Source organism: Struthio camelus, chromosome 21, assembly GCF_040807025.1.
Source record: "Struthio camelus isolate bStrCam1 chromosome 21, bStrCam1.hap1, whole genome shotgun sequence".
NCBI lineage: Eukaryota > Metazoa > Chordata > Aves > Struthioniformes > Struthionidae > Struthio > Struthio camelus.
Window position 1 is genome coordinate 13500081 of NC_090962.1, and position 19211 is coordinate 13519291.

At 60.3% G+C, this 19211-nt stretch overlaps 1 protein-coding gene across 11 annotated transcripts; it reads left to right on the plus strand.

Annotated features, from left to right (window-relative positions):
• The first annotated feature begins 578 nt into the window (after positions 1-578).
• ATP13A2 (ATPase cation transporting 13A2) lies at positions 579-19134 on the plus strand. Of its 11 annotated transcripts, none has more exons than XM_068916321.1 (29): positions 579-666; positions 6638-6711; positions 7177-7344; positions 7793-7851; positions 8361-8475; positions 8581-8660; positions 9382-9459; positions 10036-10105; positions 10549-10683; positions 11002-11068; positions 11374-11505; positions 11741-11908; positions 12003-12113; positions 12220-12266; positions 12411-12599; positions 12687-12893; positions 13110-13223; positions 13452-13608; positions 13918-14038; positions 14209-14333; positions 14631-14791; positions 15059-15169; positions 15410-15489; positions 15729-15881; positions 16234-16330; positions 16782-17005; positions 17263-17414; positions 17520-17692; positions 17867-19134. In XM_068916321.1, the coding sequence occupies exons 1-29, from the start codon at positions 657-659 to the stop codon at positions 18035-18037; spliced, it is 3549 nt and encodes a 1182-aa protein (XP_068772422.1). In that variant the 5' UTR covers positions 579-656; the 3' UTR covers positions 18038-19134. The 11 variants fall into 11 exon arrangements, with proteins under 11 accessions (XP_068772422.1, XP_068772419.1, XP_068772420.1 ...); XM_068916318.1 differs by having other exon boundaries at positions 584-666; positions 14999-15169; XM_068916319.1 differs by having other exon boundaries at positions 584-666; positions 8364-8475; positions 14999-15169.
• Positions 19135-19211: the final 77 nt, after the last annotated feature.

Sequence of the window (19211 nt, forward strand, 5' to 3'; positions counted from 1 at the left end):
GCCCCCGTGGGAGCAGAGCTCGGGACGTTTCCTTGCAAGGTGGGGTGGGGGGGGTTGCAAAGCCCCCGTGGGAGCACAGCTCGGGACGTTTCCTTGCAAGGCGGGGTGGGGGGGGGGCTGCAAAGCCCCCGTGGGAGCAGAGCTCGGGATGTTTCCTTGCAAGGCGGGGTGGGGGGGGCTGCAAAGCCCCCGTGGGAGCAGAGCTCGGGACGTTTCCTTGCAAGGTGGGGGGGGCCTGCAAAGCCCCCGTGGGAGCAGAGCTCGGGACGTTTCCTTGCAAGGTGGGGTGGGGGGGGGGTTGCAAAGCCCCCGTGGGAGCAGAGCTCGGGACATTTCCTTGCAAGGTGGGGTGGGGGGGGGTTGCAAAGCCCCCGTGGGAGCAGAGCTCGGGACGTTTCCTTGCAAGGCGGGGTGGGGGGGACTGCAAAGCCCCCGTGGGAGCAGAGCTCGGGACGTTTCCTTGCAAGGCGGGGTGGGGGGGGCTGCAAAGCCCCTTTTCGGGCAGGGCCGGGTGCAGTTTCTCGCACGGCCGGGGGAGGGGGAACTACAAGCCCCGGCAGCCCCCGCGCTCCTCCTTCCGCCGCGCCTGCGGCCCTGGATGCGCGCGGGGCGCCGGCCCCGCCACGCGTGTCCGCGGCCGCACGGGTCCGGCCGCCATGAGCTCAGGTCAGGGGGACCGCGGGGCGGGGGGACGCCTCATGCACGGCTGCCGCGGGGTGCGTGTCCCCACGGTGGCATCGTGCGCAGCCGCCGGGGTTTGCACTGTGCGTTTCCCCGGCGTGGCGTGGCGTTGCGTTGCGTTGCATTGCGTGCGGCCGCCGGGGCTTGCAGCGTGCGTTTCCCCAGGGTTGGGTCGTGCACAGCCTGGGCTCGCACTCTGCGTTTGCCCGGTCGTGCGTTGCGTACGGGCTCTGGGGTTTGCACTGTGCACGTCCCCCAGATTGGTTTGTGCCCAGCCCAGGCTTGCGCTATGCGTTTCCCCAGCGTCGCGTTGCGTGCGGTCTCTGGGGCTTATACTGTGCGCTACTTCTGGGGTTTGCCCTGCGGTTGCACTCGCCTCCCCTAATTGTGCTTATGAGATGGGTTTTGCAGGAAAGGGGTATTGCATGCCGGGTGGGGAGGGGTGCTTTGCTTTGCCCCCCTCCCCCGGCACGCTTTGCAAGGGGAGGAGCTGCCGGGGTGGTGCACAGGGGGCCACTGTCCCCCCTCACTCCAGGTTTGCAGAGTCGGGGGCTGGCGGAGACGAGGGGCGAGGGCTGCGACGTCCCCCGTGCCTCCGGGGATCTGCAGTTGCACGAAAACGTCCCTTTCGGCTGTGCTGCTGGCAACGTTGCAGAGACCTGGGTAGTTTTTAAGGTTACAAAAGAGCGCGTCGCCTTTCCGACCCGACGGGCATAGCAAATCCGCTCGGCAAAGCGAAAGGATGCTTTTAGGCACTAGGATTTGTCGCGCTGGCAAAGGGTGTAAAGTCACATCAGGTAAGCGCGCTCTGACCCGGCGGTGGGGTTTGCAGCCGGGGTGAAGGAGCTGGCCGTGCCTCCTCAGGGCGTAGGTTCGCCCCTGATTTTTGGAGGTGGAAGAGAGGATTGCAGCTGCTTTCCGGTGACGGAGAGGCTGGGGAGATGGAGGTGGGTGCAGCACTTGTGTCGCTGGGTGCTGAGCATCCCCCTGCCGCGCCGGTGTTTGCGAGGGGGCTGCTTCTCCGCCCCTCGGATGGGCTCGACGTGCCGGCGGGTAACTTATGCGAGAGCTGGAAGCAGAGCCCAGATCTCTTTCGTTGCAGTAGTGGACGGCGAGCTGCAAACCCGTTCGAGTCCCTTTGGCTGCCCCGTCTCTCTCTCGTGGGAACGGCAGAGCTGAGTGTTGCGTTATAACGGAAAAACCCGTTTTCCGGGGGAGGTGGGTGCCAAGCACGTGCTTCGGGGCGGCTCTGACTGCGCCTCCGGCGGGCCGAGCCTCTCCAAAACCCCTCGTCCCGCAGCGTTGCGGGGCGGCTCCTGTCTCACTGCGCTCCCGTGCAGCGTTTCTCCGGACAGAGCTGCACGGGTAAATGCTGCAGCCCGGCATCTGCAACCCGCTCAGCCCTCCTGCTGCTTTGCGTGGGCTGGCAAGGGGGAAAAAGGCATCCCAGGCGACGACAAAGTCCTCCAACCCAACCTGGCCGAAGTCCCCGTGGGGAGGGAAGGAGGAGGTGGGAAACACAGCGGCGTGGTGGGTGCACGCAGCTGTCGAGCCAGGGGAAGCCCCGAAGCTGCTCTTTGCGAGCAGGTCCCCGCGCAGCCCAGGCTGCCTCGCTCCAGCAGTGTTTTTCGCACCGGGGTACGTGGAAATTGGGCAGCGTGCCGCCGCTACGATCTTTTCCCGTTGCTGTATCTTTTGCAACTTGTGTTCCCAGTAGGGACCCGTGCAGAAGGGTTTCCCGTGCCGAGGCAAGAAGGGAAGCGCCCTGCGGCAGGAAAGGGAGGCGCCGGCTCATCGCCGCGGCAGGCGAACCTCGTCTAGGTCGCGTGCGTCGAACTCCTCTTGCTCCAGGGCTAAGCAGCGCTTCGGGGTTAAACCTCGTCCTTTTTCTCCTGCGCTGGTTCGTTTGGGGAGCCGGGCGATGCTGCGCCGAGCCCAGGCTCCTGGGTGCCCAAAGGCAGCCAGGCCTGGCGAGGGAGAAGCCGGCTCCAGTGCCAGTAACGAGAGGCAGGAGATGCCCTAATCCCAGCTAATTCAGAGGCTTTTGGTACTCAGCGCGTGGAAATTGGGGTGAGAGGCCAAGAGAGGAGCACAGCCCCAGCAAACCAGCGCTCTTTAAGGAAGATAGGAGTCCTCTGGTAAACCAGGGTCTCGGGGAACCTGGTTTTTGGATAGAAACGGGGTTTCTCCCATCCTTTCCTACGCCAGGTCACCCAAGAGAGGGTGCTCTTTGGGCGCTTTCTCTGGCGAGATGGGCAACTTTGGAGCCCGGCTTGCCGGGTGGAGGAGAAGGGGCCGAGCTAAGCGAGGGGATATGCAAACTTAGCCGGAGAGCATCCCCTTTGCCCGGTTACCCAGCCGGCCTCCGGAGACTCTTCGTTCTGCCCTTCCAGGGTGAAAACGGCACTCGGAAATGCGCTTCCTGAAAGGGTTTTTACTGCTGTCTGCCTGGGCTTGTGTTGTTGGCGCGTGGTGAAGGCTGCGCTGCTGGTTTCCTGCTCGTGGAAGGTCCTTTACTAGGAGGTGCCGCAGGAGTGAAGGGCTGTAGTCGGTTCCTGGTAAATCCGGCGTTTCGGAGCAAGCTGCAGACCCCGGGAGAGGGAAGGAAATGGGCCAGATGGATTTGGGGTGGAGGGGGCTGCTCCCACTTTGCTGGCCGCCAAGAGAGCGCCTCACCTGCAAGGACTTTATATATAATTTTTATCTGTCTCCAAGCTTTGCAAAAGGAAAAACAGTCACATGAGAATAAGAGATTTTACCAGCAACGGCAGAGTCTCTGTCTTTCAAGTCCCAGCCTTGTACCTTTGGCTACAAAGCCTGTTTCTTGCCCTCGTTCCTTCTCACCTCGGGGCTTTCCTGTCCGCACTCCCACGGTTGCTCACGCCGTGTCTGGGTAGGACCACATTGCCTGGTAATACGTGTTTGGTCTGGGCAAGCCACAGGCAGGGAATCGCCTTTCTGCACGCGTTAAGTTTATGTTGGCTTGACGTAAGGAGCAGGAGGACGGACGAGAGCTCATCCAGCGTGGCACCGTGTTAACCCGGCACTGGTTTTGCAGCCGGCGGAAGGGTTTTGGACCACGTCAGCGCTCTGCGACCTCTCCGATCCCCAACGGGAGCCCCGAGGTTGCTCCAAAAGGCACTCTGGAGCTAAATCTCGCTGCGTGCAACCCGAATGCTGGGGCAGCACATCGCCCTCGTTCGTCGGTAAACAGGCACCATTCTCCTTTCCGTAGCCTCGTTTCCCCATTGCCAAGGGCCCGGCTGGACCTTCCTCTCTTGCACGTGTGGCTGGATGGAGGACGGACGCTGCCCGGGGAGCTCTGCGAGGAGCCGGCAGCGTCCAGCAGCCGCCGCGGGAGCGCAGGGAGCTCTCCGAGTCGCCCTGGGGGCTGTTTCGGGAAAGGTGCCTTGGGGTGGAGTTGGGGCTCAAGGTTTCCAGCTCCGCTTTCTGGTGTTACGGGGCATCTGCAGCTGTCCCGCGAGACGTGCATCCCGAGCACACTTTTCTCCTGCTTTCCCCTGCCCGTGACGGCAGGGACCGGAAAGGCGGTGCCCTGGCCCTTACAGTGGCGTTTTGGCCGTGGAGCCCCGGCGTCGGGGGGGTTCGTTGTTTCCCCTGCTGTGTTTGCGTGCCCAGCTGATACGTTCAGCTCGCTGGCTGCTTGCCCGCTTGACTTGCAGCTCCGATCTCAAAGGACTTGATCCGTTTGCTTCCGGCTACATTTGCGGCTGCTCCCAGTAGCCTTCACCCCTTTTAGCAGCGGAGCGAGATGCGGTCGCTTCCCAGGAAGCGACGCGGGCGACGGTGCAGCTGCGGCAGATATCCCTGCTGCAAAATGCCGGTTTGAGGCCGGGCGAGGGATGCCCGAGCGCTCTTGTTTGCAGACGAGGTGCGGCCGCCACGCTGCAAACCGGTAGCGCAGCTTCGTGGCGCTCTGCCCTCCCTTCACCCGGCACCGGATGCTTCCTGGACACGTCCGCTTTCGGGCAGGTGATGACGGCCGCGGCGACCTGGGGCCCGGAGCCGGCGGCAGCTCGTCTTGCGTAAGCCAAGCTGAGTCAGGTGAGAGGCGCCGGCGAAGCCCTTTCTCCGTCGGGGTTACTGGGAAGCGGCCGGGATGGGAGCAGGAGGTGAGGAAGAAACGCAGATATGGGGCAGGATTTGCAGCACTGATGCCGGATCGAAGGGGCGACGGGAGCCGGAGCTTCCTGCTTCCGGCACCGTCTGGCCCAGGTCAGGGCGGTACCGAAAGCGAACGGGTTGCGGCCGTTCTTTGGGCATATCCGACCCCCCAGCGTCTTAAAACTTAACCCGGCTCGACGCTTTTGGGAGCGGGAGGCTGGCGGCGAAGAGCTCTGCCTTCTCCCCTCCTCCCAGGCCGTTGGCAAACTTTGCAGCCTTTTGTCCCGGGTTCTTCGGATGCCTTTTAGTTAACTGAACTGCTCCTCAGGCTTTTTCCCCCCGCTGTGCTCTGAACCCAAAACTTAGCCAGGAAAAAGCCTTTGGAGTCACAGGCGAAGCACAGCGAGCAGCGTTTTTGCAAGCTGGTTGCCGCCTGCGTGCCCTCTCCCACGGGGATTAAAAGCAAAGGGGGCTGGTTGCGTTTCGGGGTGCACATGGGCAGCCTGGAGTTGGATTTAGCATTTCCAAAGGTCCTAGTAGCTCCTTCTGCGGCTCCTGTTGGAAATCGAGGCCAGGTGGCCGCAGTTATTCATGGTTTTTGTCACCCGCCGACGAGCTTTCGGGGTCAGAAGAGGCGTCAGGCTTTCGGGCTGCCGGCAGCGGCTGGAATGCAGCTGGGGTGGCTTTTCCGGCAGGAGACGGGCGGCTCCGTGCCCGCGTGCGCTTTTGTGCAGCGTGGAAATCATTAACGCCGGATGGCCGGCTGGTCTGAGCACCCGTGCGCGCAGCCGAGCTGGGAAACGTGCTGCCGGCTGCAGGGCGAGAACTAGCGCTGGGATTCAGCCGTGGCTTTTAAGCTGGCGTGTGTTCGGGGGATTACGTAGGTGTCCCGGTTACTTATGGCAGGTCTCTGCACAGGCGTAAATTGCAGGCGAGCGGGATGCAACCGGAGGCACTGGTCTGCGTTCGGGTTAGGTTGCAAGGTAGAAAAGGGAAAAAAATGGATTTTGTGGCTGTCGCCCAGCCAAGCCGGGTCTGCGAGGCCGGGAGAAGCGCGAGGAGCGAAAGCGGCTCCAGAGCTCTCGGCACGGTCGAGCTGGCTCTGCCCCAGCTCTGCTCCCTTCCCCCTGCCCTAAGCCGCTGTTTGTGCCAGCTTTTGTCCCCGGGCTCCCGCGTGACGGTCACGTGCAGCGGGTGCTGGCAGGAGGGTGGCCGGGGAGTGCCCGGGGACCCCGAAATCGTCCCTTCCCCTGCATGCGGCTGCATTTCCAGGAGCGGAGCAGCGCCGCAGCCCTCGGCTGCCTCGAGCCGCTCTGCCCCCGGTCGGGTTTCTTCCCTCGGCTTTGCGGGAGCCCAGGCGGATGGCAGAGAGGACATTGAATGCAGCCGCTGTCTGGGATTGATCCAGGGCTGCCATCGCTCCCACCGGGAGCGCCTCCGAAACAGCTCCTTTCTCCTCCCTCCTTGCTTTGTCCCCGGGACCAGCTGCCTCCTCTTCCTCCCCGAGCTCGCCTGCAGCCGGGATCGCTGTGGCGTAGCTGGTCTGTGTGTCCCCTGGAGCAATCCAGGCTGGTGCTGTGCTCTGGACCTGGCTGTGAGCTGATTGCATCTGTCTCCGCAGTAGGAGCCATTAGGAGCCGGTTAGGGTTTGGCAGCGGGTAAAGTTGCCGGTGCCAACGCTCCTGAGGGCATCGGGTATCTTGCTAGCGCTGGGATGTAACCCGGCTGGCTGTCTGGGCCTGCCCGCCTCTCCCCAGCTTTGCCGAAGCCGTGGCTTAACTCTGCCTGCTCCCCTTGGGCAACGTGGGTTTTCTCCTCTTTGACTTCGCAGATAGCAGCAGGCTGCTGGGAAGCCCGCGGCCGGGCTACGGGACGCTGCAGCAGGGCTGCGAGAAAGGCTGCATGGTACGTACGAGGGCTTCGAAGCGGGGGGAGCAGGACGCACTGAGACCACGTCAGCGGAAATAACCATGTATTACCTGCAAATGCAGGGGGGGTTGCAGGGGACCAGCCCGAGGCAGTGGTTTCCCAGGGGGCTTTCTCCGGGCAGGGACACCAAGCTGTCCTCAGGGAGATGGGTTCCCCAAGGCAGCTTGGCTGGTATTTACCCGGTGTTAAATCTCCCCCCTCGTGCCAGGAGGCTTAGGGAGTAGGGCTTTCATCCACAAGGTTTGGACACTTGATCTTCTTTCTTTTTTTTGTTTGTTTGTTTTTTTGGGGTTTTTTTTTGTTTTTTTTTAAGTAAAACGACACCCCTATAAAGGTGGGGTGAGCTAACCTCGAGTCTGGCCCGGGGCACTCTGCGACGGGGCACGTGAAGGGGTCGGGTCCAGGCTCGGAGCCACCCCACCCAGTGGGATTTCCTTCCAGGAGGTCACCGGCTACCAGACCCGGACGTGGCGGGTGCTCCTGTGCCACGCGTTCTCCGTGCTGACCGCGGGGCTCCTGCTCCTCGTCTTCCACTGGAGGCCGAGCCTGGAGGTGCAGGCGAAGTGCAAGCCGTGCGCGCTCGGCCAGGCCGACTGGGTCATCATCAGGGTAAGTCCGGGATGGCCAGAGAGCTGGGGGTTGGCTTCGAGGACCACCTCTGCCACAGACTTCCCAAAAGGGCCCTGAGCAAGTTACTTAACTGCTCGCCCCCCTCCGCCCCCAGCTGTAAAGTTGATGCATTTGGCTAACGAAGCGACCGTTTGGTTGGTACCTCAGAGCCGAATTATTCCCAGGCAAAATCCTGGAAACAAATTGTGCTTTGCACTTCTGTGGCAGCTGCCCTGCTCTCTTTGTTTTTCTGTGTTTTTTGTTCCTGAATCTCAGCTGAGTAGCCCAGGCCTCTCTACCTGCAATGCCTGAGTAGGGCAGGACGCTGTCCCGTTTTAAGGAGGGAGGGATGTGGCCAGAGACGCTGGGACGTTGGCGCAGGGAGATCGCGATCTCCCGCTGTGGTGTCTGTGCTCGGAGGCCGCAGTGACCTGTGCGTGTGTTGCAGGACCGCTTCGGGCAGTGCTTCACCAGGCGTGTGCGCACGGAGGCGCTGGGTGACGGCAGGTGAGCCGGGCTTGCATGCTCTCTCGCGTCGTGGCAGGTGGAGGTGACCCCAACAACCTTCTCGCAGTAGCTCAAACCAGGGTGAAACCAGCAGACAGGAACCTGCTTCGCACGGAGGTGCTTGGTGTGACGCCTCGTTTGCAAATAGTGGCCAAGCGTTTGACTTGGCGAGATCCGAAATCTGCCCTGAGCTTGCTCCGGGTTGGGTTCAGATTTGCCCCAGGGCTGAGAGCAGGACTAATGTCTCCAGATCCTTTTAATCCACATTTCCTCCTCTGCAAGTGAGCGCTCAACTTCAAGGTGGTTGCGCCAAAGGGAGAGCCGTTGAGCACCTTGTCTCTCTGAATTGAGCTTAGCTCCCGTCCCATCAGCCGCGTTACGCCATCTGTGTGAGAAGTGTCTAGGGAAGGGCTGCAGAGCTGTAGTTTTGTCACCCGGACAGAGGGTGGTCGTGTTTGCAGTGGTGCTGGCAGGTTCGGAGGGGTGATTGCTTCGTTTTCCATCCCAAGCAGCCTGGAGCATCACCCAGGGGCCAAGCTGGAGGACCGGAGAACCAGCATCGCCATTGGCATGTCGGATGAGGAGGAGAGCCGGGACACCATCCGGCTTCATGAGAAAGAAGAGGTAACGCTAGCAACCCTTCCCACCTCGACCCCTTAATTCCCTCCTGCAGCGTGGTCGGGCGGCCCTCGTACCATAAACCCCCTCTCTCAATCTTGCTCTGCTCAGAAGAACACCTTGCGGTACTATCTCTTTGAGGGCTTGCGCTACGTCTGGATTGAAAGGCGACAGGCATACTGCAAAGTCAGGTACCTCCAGCGTCTGCATGTCTGTCTGCTGCTGTCCTTGGCCCCTGAGACCCCCCTAAATTTGCCAGAGCCCTTGGCCTTGTAAAACCAACGCGTTAGGTGCCCTGCTTTCCCTGTGGGATGAGGATGCTGGGGTACGCTTTAGTGCCCTGCCTGCTGGCGTGGAGCCTTTGGGATGCCCAAGCTCTAACCCATGAGAGGGACAGTTTGAACGCCTCATCTTGCTGGGCGTGAGTGCTGCTCCAAAGCTGGGCGTCCCTCCTGCGGCCAAAGCACAGCAGGGCCAAGTTGCACTTCTCGTGACCCAAGTGCCGTGATGGACAGAGGTCCGGTAGTGCCCCGGCCCTGGGGCCACGAGTCAGAGAGCCAGGCTGCCACTCCTCCCGCTGAGTTGTCGAAGTTGCCTGCTTCTGCAGGGAGAGGAAACAGAGTGAAGTGGTTTGGCAGTTGCCCCGACCAGCTCGTCCGGATGCTGGCTCGTCCCCCGCGGCTGTACCGCTTGCGGATCCCTGAACTGGGCTCCCTTTGTTCCTGCTCCCAGCCTTGGCGCCTGGGAGCTGGGCTGCAGGCCGAGGAACAAGATGCCTTCCCTTTCCTAAGGGGTTTTTGCCACCAAGGACTTGGACGTGCTGCCTGTTCCACCTTCTCCGTATGTTGGCTTGGGCTCCTGGCTGATTTTAACTCCGTTTGTTCTTGTTTCCTTGCCTCTCTGGTTTTCCAGTGTCTTGGATGAAGGCTGGACGTGTTTAGATCTCCATCTCTCCCAGGCTGGGCTCGACCAGCAAGACCACAGCACCAGGTAAGGATGTAGCAGAGGGACCTCCTACAGAGGGTATTGAACACCTTAGATCTTCACTATGCTTAGAAAGAAATTTAAAAAAAAACCCTACTTTTATGGCAGTAATCAAGTTCCCTGGTACTGAGTGCGCGGAATTAATTTGTGCCCTTTCCAAGCGATGCCCAGAGATCATAGGATCACTCTCTCGCCCATCTGCTCCCCAGCCAGCTGGTGACTGACAGCTGTCGTAGCAACTGCCTTTCAGTACCAGCGGCCCCTGCACAAATCCTGGGGCTCCCGGTGCTGTAGGGGTTGGACGCTTGAACCCAGCACCCAGGGGACCTTGCACTGCAGGTCTATTAGACCTCCTTGTGAGCTGAAGCTGCTGCAGAGAGGGAGAAAAGAGTTTTACTAGCAGCAGTGAAGTGGGTTAAAGAGGTAGATGGTGGTGAAGTGTCCTAGATTGCCCTTGCCTGGCTCTTCCATGTACCTGGGGCTCCCATGGAGGTCTGGCAGCACGGTGGCCCCTCAGTTTGGAAATGCAGTTTTTCCCTACCGTGTGTTCACTTCCTCTTTGCTTTTCTCTCCCCTCCACAGAAGGAAAATTTATGGACCAAACCTCATCGAGGTGCCGGTGAAGTCCTACCCGAGGCTCTTGGTGGAGGAGGTGCGCCCCTGTGGGGTGGAGCGGTGGTTCGGAAGAGCAGGTTGTCCCCGTGCAAAGCCTTCCTCTGCTTTGTGCCCTCTGTGTCTCATCTCACTGTGAGTGCTTTGAGTCAGGGGCTGTTCCTCGCTGGCAAGGAGAAGAGTTCTTTAGGAGAGCAGATCGGAGGAGGCAGAGCTGATGCAGGTGTGGAGAGGACCCGTCCTGCCTCTTAGCTCAGACAGGAGTGTCCCTGGTTGGTTGCAGAGATGGCTAAGCATCCGCAGGAGTCCTGACCATAAGCAAAGCCAGGGAGGCTGGAGAAGGCAGCTAGTCCATCCCCAACCCCAAGGAAGGGCCAGCTTCTCTGCATAAGCTGTTAATTCCCATGCAGCCTGAAGGTCTTGCAACGGCCTGGAGGAAGTTCTCCTCCCCAAAACCTGCTCCCTTTGCTTGTTCCTCTGCAGGTGCTCAATCCCTTCTACATCTTCCAAGTGTTCAGCATCGTGCTGTGGGTCTGTGACGCCTACTACTACTACGCTGCCTGCATCTTCCTCATTTCCACCATCTCCTTAGGGCTGTCGCTCTACGAGACGAGGAAGGTTGGTCGTGGGCCCAGCAGGAGGGCAGAGACTAGGGGAAAGGGAGAGGAAAGCTTAGCAAATCCCAGCCCACCTTGGGGACCTGAGGAAAGAGCCCTGGGTGAGTTGCAGGAACCGTAGGGTGATCCCATGCAGGAAGCCCTGCTAGGTGAGCCCAAGCCCGTCCTGGGCCTCCAGCAGTGGAGCAGGTTTCCTCATCCTCTGGACACCATCCCTAGCCTGGTGCGCTCAAGGCCTGACTCTCATGAGGGCTTTGCTGTGCTGCTTGAGCTGCTTTCCCTTCCTTTGGGTGGCCGCTGACTGCTCCCTTCCCCGCAGCAAAGCACCACACTGCAAAACATGGCGAAGATGTCGGTCGGCGTCCGAGTCCGCCGCCCCAGCGGAGGTGAGTGCGATGCCTGCGAATCACAGGGCTGCTTTGGAGGGGGAAGGAGGCCGCAGCGTGCCTGGGTTTTCCAACACGTGGGAGCAGTGAGGCCGGCAGGGAAGCTGTCTTGCTGAGTTTGGTAGCAGCGCAGCAGGCAGCACCCTGTCTGCATCTGTTTGACTTCAGTTGGTTTTATGCCCCATCAGACAAGCTGTTGAACAGCCCAAAGGGTGGAGGACTCCTTGCTTTTGGCCTTCAGACTGGATTAAGTCTTTTGGGAAGGTGCTGGGGCAGCGTGTCTGAGTGTGCTGTGCTTTTTCCAGAGGAGGCGGTGGTGAGCTCTGCAGACCTGGTGCCCGGTGATTGCATCAGCCTCCCCTCCGAGGGGATGCTGGTCCCCTGCGACGCGGCGCTGCTGACGGGCGAGTGCATGGTCAACGAAAGCATGTTAACAGGTGAGAGAGTCACGACCCAGCAGGCTGCCCGTGTCCGCAGCCCCGGCTTTCGCTGGGGATTTGGGAGAAAAGATCATGCCTCGCATCTTGATAGGCCCTAAGGCAACCCCTTCCCGTCCTTGTGTTCGCCCGCTCCCGCACAGAGGCCGCTGGACAGGCTGGTTGGATCCTGACGCCCCGGGGGTTATAAACCTTATCGCACGATGGTCCTCACCACCGTGGGTTTCTCCTGCAGGGGAGAGCGTGCCGGTGATGAAAACGCCTCTCCCGGCGGGCAGCCAGGCAGCCAGCACCATCTATTCCCCCGAGGAGCACAAGCGGCACACGTTGTTCTGCGGGACACAGGTCATCCAAGCGAAGTCGTACGTGGGCAAAGAGGTGCTGGCCGTGGTGACCCGCACAGGTAACGGCGGGGAGAGGGAAAGCCTGCCGGCAGCCGTGCCCTTCAGAGGGCTGCCCTAGGGCATGCATGCAAACCTGCTGCTCCTCTCCTGCAGGGTTTTGCACGGCCAAGGGGGACCTCATCAGCTCCATCCTCTACCCCAAGCCCGTGAGCTTCAAGTTCTACAAGGACGCCGTGAAGTTCGTTCTGTTCCTCGCTATCCTGGGTACACCCAAGCGCGGAGGAGTTGCCAGGAGCAGCCAAATTCCTCCTAATAGTTGAATCCCCCCCTGCTTCTCCTTGTAACGGAGCTTGTTTTTTCTCCCGCACAGCTTTTGTTGGCACGCTGTACAGCATCCTGATCTTGATTAAAAACCAGGTACGGTTACTGGAGCTGGTGAGTCCTTGCGTGCTGGAGCTGGTGCTGGGCCTCTCAGCCAATGCGGGTAGAGATGGGTGGGAGATGTTGGGGCACCCACACAGCTTACGCTGCCTTCTCTCTCCTTGCTGTCCCGCATGCCAGGTTCCTGTGGGGCAAATCATCATCCGTGCCCTCGACCTGGTCACCGTGATCGTGCCCCCGGCTCTGCCAGCTGCCATGACGGTGGGCACCATCTACGCGCAGAACAGGCTGAAGAAACAGGGCATCTTCTGTATCAGCCCTCCCCGGATCAACCTGTGCGGGAAGATCCGCCTGGTTTGCTTCGACAAGGTGAGTCTCGGGTGGTGCCGCTACGTGGAGCTGCGGCCGCCGACTCGGAGGCCGGCCTCGACCCACCGCGCTCTCCTTTCCCCGCAGACGGGAACCCTCACGGAGGAGGGCCTGGACGTCTGGGGTGTTGTCCCACTGGAGAGCGGCCATTTCTTGCCCATCATCCACGAACCCCGCTGCCTGCCCGACGGCCCCCTGCTCTACTCGCTGGCCGCCTGCCACACCGTCTCCATGCTGCGGACGCAGCCCATCGGAGACCCCGTGGACCTCAAGATGGTGGAGTCCACTGGCTGGGTAAGAAGGGATGGGACAGCAGGTGAAGTTTTGCCTGTCAGGAAAGAGGAGGGTGGCACACACGCTCTGCCGTCTCAGCGGAAGGGTGGTAACCCCAGGAGAGGAGAGGGGGACATTTAAAAACGTGCGTGGGCTCAGGTGTGCCGCTGTGGAGCGGCTGGCGATGGGGGCTTGCGGAGCGGGGCTTTGCCTTCTCAGCAGCTGCCTTGGTTGCAGCACCTGGAGATGCTGGAGGAGGACGAAGCCGAGCCGCCCATCTTTCAGCACTTTGGGACAAAGGTCTTGGCCGTGATGAAACCTCCGCCCATGGAAGAACAGCCACGAGACACAGTACGTCCTGGGGGGGGGGGGGGGGGGCTGCTGGAGCTGCCGAGCCGTGGTGAGGAGGGTACGTGGTACCGCAGTCAGCCGTTCTGCACTTTCGCGCCATTGCCCCACTTCAGTTGCATCCGTGCGGGGTGCTCTGCTCTGCCCTGACAGATCCTGGAGGGGCCGTACATCCCAGCGGCAGGTATGCCTGCCAGACCCTGACACCCACCCTCTCCCTTTCCTCCCCAGAAGCACCAGGTGCCCGTAGGGATCCTCCGGCGGTTCCCCTTCTCCTCCTCCTTGCAGCGCATGAGCGTCCTGGTGAAGCTGCCTGGCAAGGCCTCTACGGAAGCGTACGTCAAAGGGGCGCCGGAGATGGTGGCCAGCCTTTGCAGGAAGGAAACGGGTACGTGCTGGGGACGGCGATTGGTGCTGTGCGTCGCTGACCTCGAACCAGGCTGCTTGGAGCGACAGGGCTTTGGTGTGAATCAGCTCCAGCCATTTCGGGGAGGAACATAGGAGCCAGGACAAGGGGAAAGGGCTGGAGTCTAGATTAGCAGCCGCGAGGTGGGAAACCGGAGCAGCGACTTCCCTCGCTGGGTCCTTGTGAGTGCTTTGGGCTGAACTAGTGTAAACGGATTAGCTAGCAGGAGGCTCGGCATCCCGTGCTCGTTAGGGAGCTGTTTTGACCTCGATTCTCCCTTGCGGCTGGCAGTGCCCGTGGATTTCTCCCAGATGTTACGACACTACACAACGGACGGTTTCCGCGTCTTGGGTCTCGCTTGCAAAGCTCTGAGCGCTGTGACGACCTTTGAGGAGGCCCTGCAGCTGACGAGGTTGGCACGAACCTTTTTCTCTCCGTTCAGACCTTGTTTGCCCCTTTCTTTTCCTGCCTGCATTGTGAGATGGTCCCCGCTTCAATGACTCAAAGCTTAATTTAGGCTGATTTTCACGGCCTGTAGGAGGTCCAGTTTAAGGCACTGACAGATGAGCTGTTTCCCAACAGGGACTCTGTAGAGAGCAGCCTGACCTTCCTCGGGTTCCTCGTCATGAAAAATGTGCTCAAGCCGGAGACTGCGCCCGCGATTCACCTGCTGAGAAACGCCAATATCCGCCCTGTCATGGTGACAGGTACCAGCTGCGTGGAGGGGTAGGGGGGCCCTGGATTTGGGGAAGAGACCGGACACGGAGGAGAATCCCTGACATTGAGCAAGGGATTAAGCGTTTCTCCACCAGAAGCTGATAGCCTAAAGCAGCCGGGAGCAGCAAATTGCCCCATGATGTGATTGCAAAGGGCTGCGAGAGGGGATATGAGAGGTCTGGGCCGCTCTCCCTGGCCTGCGGACATCGAGAGCCGTGTGAGACCCTGCTAGCCAGGGCAGCAAATGCCGCCCTCAGTCACTCAGCGCCGCTGCCTCTTTCTGCCAGGAGATAACATGCTGACAGCCGTGAACGTCGCCAAGAGCTGCCGCATGGTGGAGCCGAAAGAGCGGGTGATCTTCGTCAACGCCTCCCCACCCACCCATGACAAACCCGCCGCTCTGAAATTCATCCTTGCTGAACACTCGCAGGGTGAAGAGCAGCCAGAGGTGAGTCCGGAGGGGACGTTTAGGGGTTTCGTGTGAAGACTGCCGGTCCCCTCATAGGACCGAGCCGATGGCTTGGAGCTGCTCCACACACCCTCCTTACAGAGCCTGGTGCCTGCTCCAGGCTTGGCATGAGGGGCTTGGTCGCGTGGAGGGTACGGGACTGAGCAACCAGTGCAGCAGTCACTAGAACAAGCTTTTCATTCAAAGAATCGCGATTTATTTGCGGAGAGGGTGTCGCTTCCCCCGATGGGTTGTCTCCGTTTGCAGGGCCTGTACCAGCAGGACAGCTACTTCCTCCAGCAGCAGCCCTGCCACTTCGCACTGAACGGCAAGTCCTTTGCTGTGGTTTGCGAGCACTTCACCGACCTGCTGCCGAAGGTGAGTCTGTCCCCTTCGTACAGGGAAGCCTCTGGCAGCAGCACCAGCCAGTTGGCCTCATCTGGGCCTCGTGCTTCTCCGCTGCAGCCTCGCAGCTCCGAAACAAAGCACCTTGAGTTTGACTTGCTGGCGCGAGGAGATGTCCTCTGCCCTGCTAATTGCAGAAGCAGCTTGAGGTCAAAATAGCCAGGTTCCTCCTGGGAGCCGTGGTGCCAACATGAAGTCTTTCCCTCCTCGCAGATCCTCATCCGAGCAACCATTTTTGCTCGCATGTCGCCTGACCAGAAGACTCAGCTGGTGTGCAGCCTGCAAGAGCTCAAGTAAGTCCCCAGGCCCTCTGATGTGGGGGACTGAGGAGGGCAAGGGGACAGACCTGTCCCTGGGGAGGCCTCTTGCATGCCAGAGGCTTGCTTTTTCCAGGGCTGTTGGCAGCTCTGAAATCAAATCTTGCCCTCCCCTGAAGCTGGGGGTTATGCCAACATGTGTGGGTGCGACCTGAAGGCTCCAAAACGCCCAGGGCTGACGCTGGGCGCTGACAATCGTTCCTTTTCTGCTGCAGCTACTGCGTGGGGATGTGCGGGGACGGCGCCAACGACTGCGGGGCCCTGAAAGCAGCCGACGTGGGGATCTCGCTCTCGGAGGCGGAGGCGTCCGTGGCGTCGCCTTTCACCTCCCGCATCGCCAACATCGAGTGCGTGCCTACGGTCATCCGGTGAGCTGCTGGGGCCCGGCTCTGTCAACCAGCCCGTTCCTCCTCCCTCTCCGGCTGGTCCTGGCTCCTTGCCGCCACAGGAGTATGCTGGTTCCCCAGGGCAAAGGCCCTCTTCCTTACTCTGCCGTATCAGGGTTGCCTGGTGTCAGCAGAGCCAAATCGGATGTCCTGAAGTGTCCCCGTGGTCAAGCCATGGCCTTCAGGAGCTTGGGAGCTTCATTGGGGATGGGGGACAAAATGCAGGGGGGAGTTTCTCAGTGGCGTTAGTGCCTCTCTCCCCTCTCAAGGACGTTTTCTTGCAGAAAGGGCTTTGCGTCCCTGAGCTGGTAGATAAGTCTCTTTCTCTCTCCAGGGAGGGCAGGTGCTCACTGGTCACCTCCTTTGGGATATTTAAGTACATGGCCCTGTACAGCTTGGTGCAGTTCGTGTCCGTGCTGCTGCTCTACACGGTGAGTCTGCCTGTGTCAGGGAGGAGACGGGTTGGCAGGGAGAACTGCTGCGGTGGAGCTGGGCAGTGTCAGTCCCTGCCCCGACAAGGGATGTGCATTGCTCCAGGTCACTTTTCTGATGGAGCAGCACTGAAACAGCCCACCTGAGGTGAAGGGGAAGGTGGAGGGGAGAGTGGAGACAGCAGAGAAATGATCCTGCTTGGAAACCTTTGCCTCGCGTTGTAGAAGTTTTAGCAAGACGTATCTGAGCTGTGCAATGCCACGCTGATCTCCCCAAGCGACTGAGCCGTGCCGCAGTTTCCCAAATGTCTAAAATGCTCAGAGATGCCTTAGGGTGTTTCCAAGCCAAGCTGTTCCTTGTCACCCTGTCATGGCTGGATGTGAACCTGTGACCTTCCCTAGCCCCTCATGAGTCCTCGTGGCTGAAGGAGGGTGGTTTTTTCCCTCCCAGATCAACACCAACCTGAGCGACTTCCAGTTCCTCTTCTTCGACCTGATCATCACGACCACCGTGGCGGTGCTGATGGGTCGGACGGGGCCTGCCAAGGAGCTGGGAGTGGAGCGTCCCCAAGGGGCGCTGATAAGCATCCTCGTGCTGGGCAGCCTGCTCCTCCAGACGGCTCTGCTCATCACTGTGCAAGTCCTCAGCTACTTCATCACCATCTCACAGAGCTGGTAAGAGACTCGGCTGTCCAGGTTTACTGATGGGAACCGCGTGGAGGACTGAAACAAATCCGGTGTCCTGGTGTTTGTCCTTGATCTGGCCAACGTCGGCTGGCTTCGAGGAGGTGCTGAGCCACCTTGCAATGAACATCCACTGTGTGCTTATGGAGGAAGGAGATTGCTTGGTGTTTAGACCCTCCTTCCCTGCTGCTCTGTCCTCACAATTCAGGCCCTAGTCTGATTCCCTGCCTTTTTTCCCCCTGGTCCAGGTACATGCCGCTGAACAGCACGGTGACAGCTCCCCAAAACCTGCCCAACTACGAGAACACAGTCCTCTTCTGTGTCACGGGCTTCCAGTATCTCATCCTGGCAGTCGCCATGTCCAAGGGGTACCCCTTTCGGGAGCCGCTCTACACCAACGGTGAGGATGGGGCCGGCCAGGGAGGCCGTGACTGCCCTTCCTTGCATGGGCTAGAGCCATCAAGCCTTCGCCTTCGTTCTCAACCGTCTTCCCTCTTGTCCTCAGTGCTGTTCTTGCTAGTCCTTATCGTCCTCTTTGGCCTCATGGTATGGTTGACCCTGTACCCACTGGGCTTCCCCAAAACCCTGCTGAAGCTGCAGGGCATCGACGACTTGAATTTCAAGCTGCTGCTGCTAGGAATCGCCACGCTCAACTTCTTTGCGGCCTTCGTGCTGGAGGTAAGGCCAGGCCCATGGGAGATGCCGTGGCTCACCAGGGGCGTGCATTCAGCAAATCGGCCCTTTCCACGTGCCGCCCTTTTGGGCCTTCCCAATCAAGCCCTTGTCCCAAGTTGCCTCCCTTAGGGCCCATGGCCTCCCCAAAAACCCGTCCCCCTGCTGTCTGTGCTGCAGACCGCCCTGGACCACGGCCTGCTTTGCTGCCTCCGCAAGCTGCGTCGGAAGAAGGTGTCCAAGAAGCTTTTCAAGAGGCTGGAGAAGGAGCTAAGCCAGCAGCAGCCATCCTGGCCACCCCTTAACGAACCACTCTTCGCTACGCCCAAGATGTCCATCGCTGTGAGATAGTTGTGGGCAGCATGCGCCAGGCCTCCTTCCTCCCTGCTCTGCAGGCAAGCTCTGCCCGCCAGCCCGCGGCTGCTGCCGTTTATTTATTTATCCTGGTACTAAGGCTGGCTGTGGGCATCTGCACCCTGCTGCTTGGCTCCATCGTGACCCAAACAGAGATAAGCATCCTGGGTGAGGGATGCAGCAGGCAGCTAAGGACCTGCTGTGCAGCTCGTCTTCCCTGCGAGGAAGCTCTCAGCACTGCAACTGGGAAGCCACGAGCTCCAAAAAATCCCGTGGCCGATCCCGCATCCGTGTCGGATCGAGATCCGGCCACGAGGAGACCGTGGGAGGCGCTCGGGCTGGTGTGCCCGAGCCCGCTGGGAAGCGAACCAGGGAGAGGAGGTCCAGAAGAAGAGGAGAAACCAGCTCGGCTCTCCTTCCCCTGCGCCCTGCAGGACCACCTGGACCCGTCCCCCACGCGGGAAACCCCCCCTGGGCCACGCTGCGCACCAGTACCCTTTCACGTGAGGACGCTGCCTCCTTTTCCCCCTCCTGCCCCGCGCTCTCCTGGCTGGTCAAAACCACTGAGAAAGGAGGTCTCCTTGCTGCTGCTGGCGTGGCTCCTGCCCCGGCCTCGTGGCTCTGCTCACTGTGAACACACCGCCTCCGCCTTCCTCCCGGCGGGCCACCCTGGATGTGTAGGAACTGTTTACAAACCGCCCTGTCCCCAGCTTGCTGGCACGACACGAAGGATGCATCTCGAGCCCAAACTCGACCGCTTACCGCCCCGTTTCGCAGGGGGGGCTCTCGAGAGCGTTTAATGCAGAATCGAACCGACAGCGCGTGCGTGTGTATGTATATATGTTTTTGTCCTTTGGCTCCTCGGAGCAGCTAGAACCGTAGCTCCGCTTGAACACGCTGGCGATGCTTCTGCAGCGTCCGTCTGCTGTCAAACAGGAGCTTTGTAGCAGTAAGGAAGCCTAAATCTCTTATTTTTTAATCCCTTTGCAACATGTAGCAAGTGTAAGTGCAGTCGGGAGAATGGTGCGCGGCTTTCAGTTTTCGTATGGTGCTGTTGTGAGTGCATATCTAATAAATTAACACTATTTTCTTGAGCGCTTTCTGGTGCTGGTTAGCACGGGAGGATTGCTCTTCCTTGGGCAGGACGGCATCGATGTTCCCGGGATGCTGG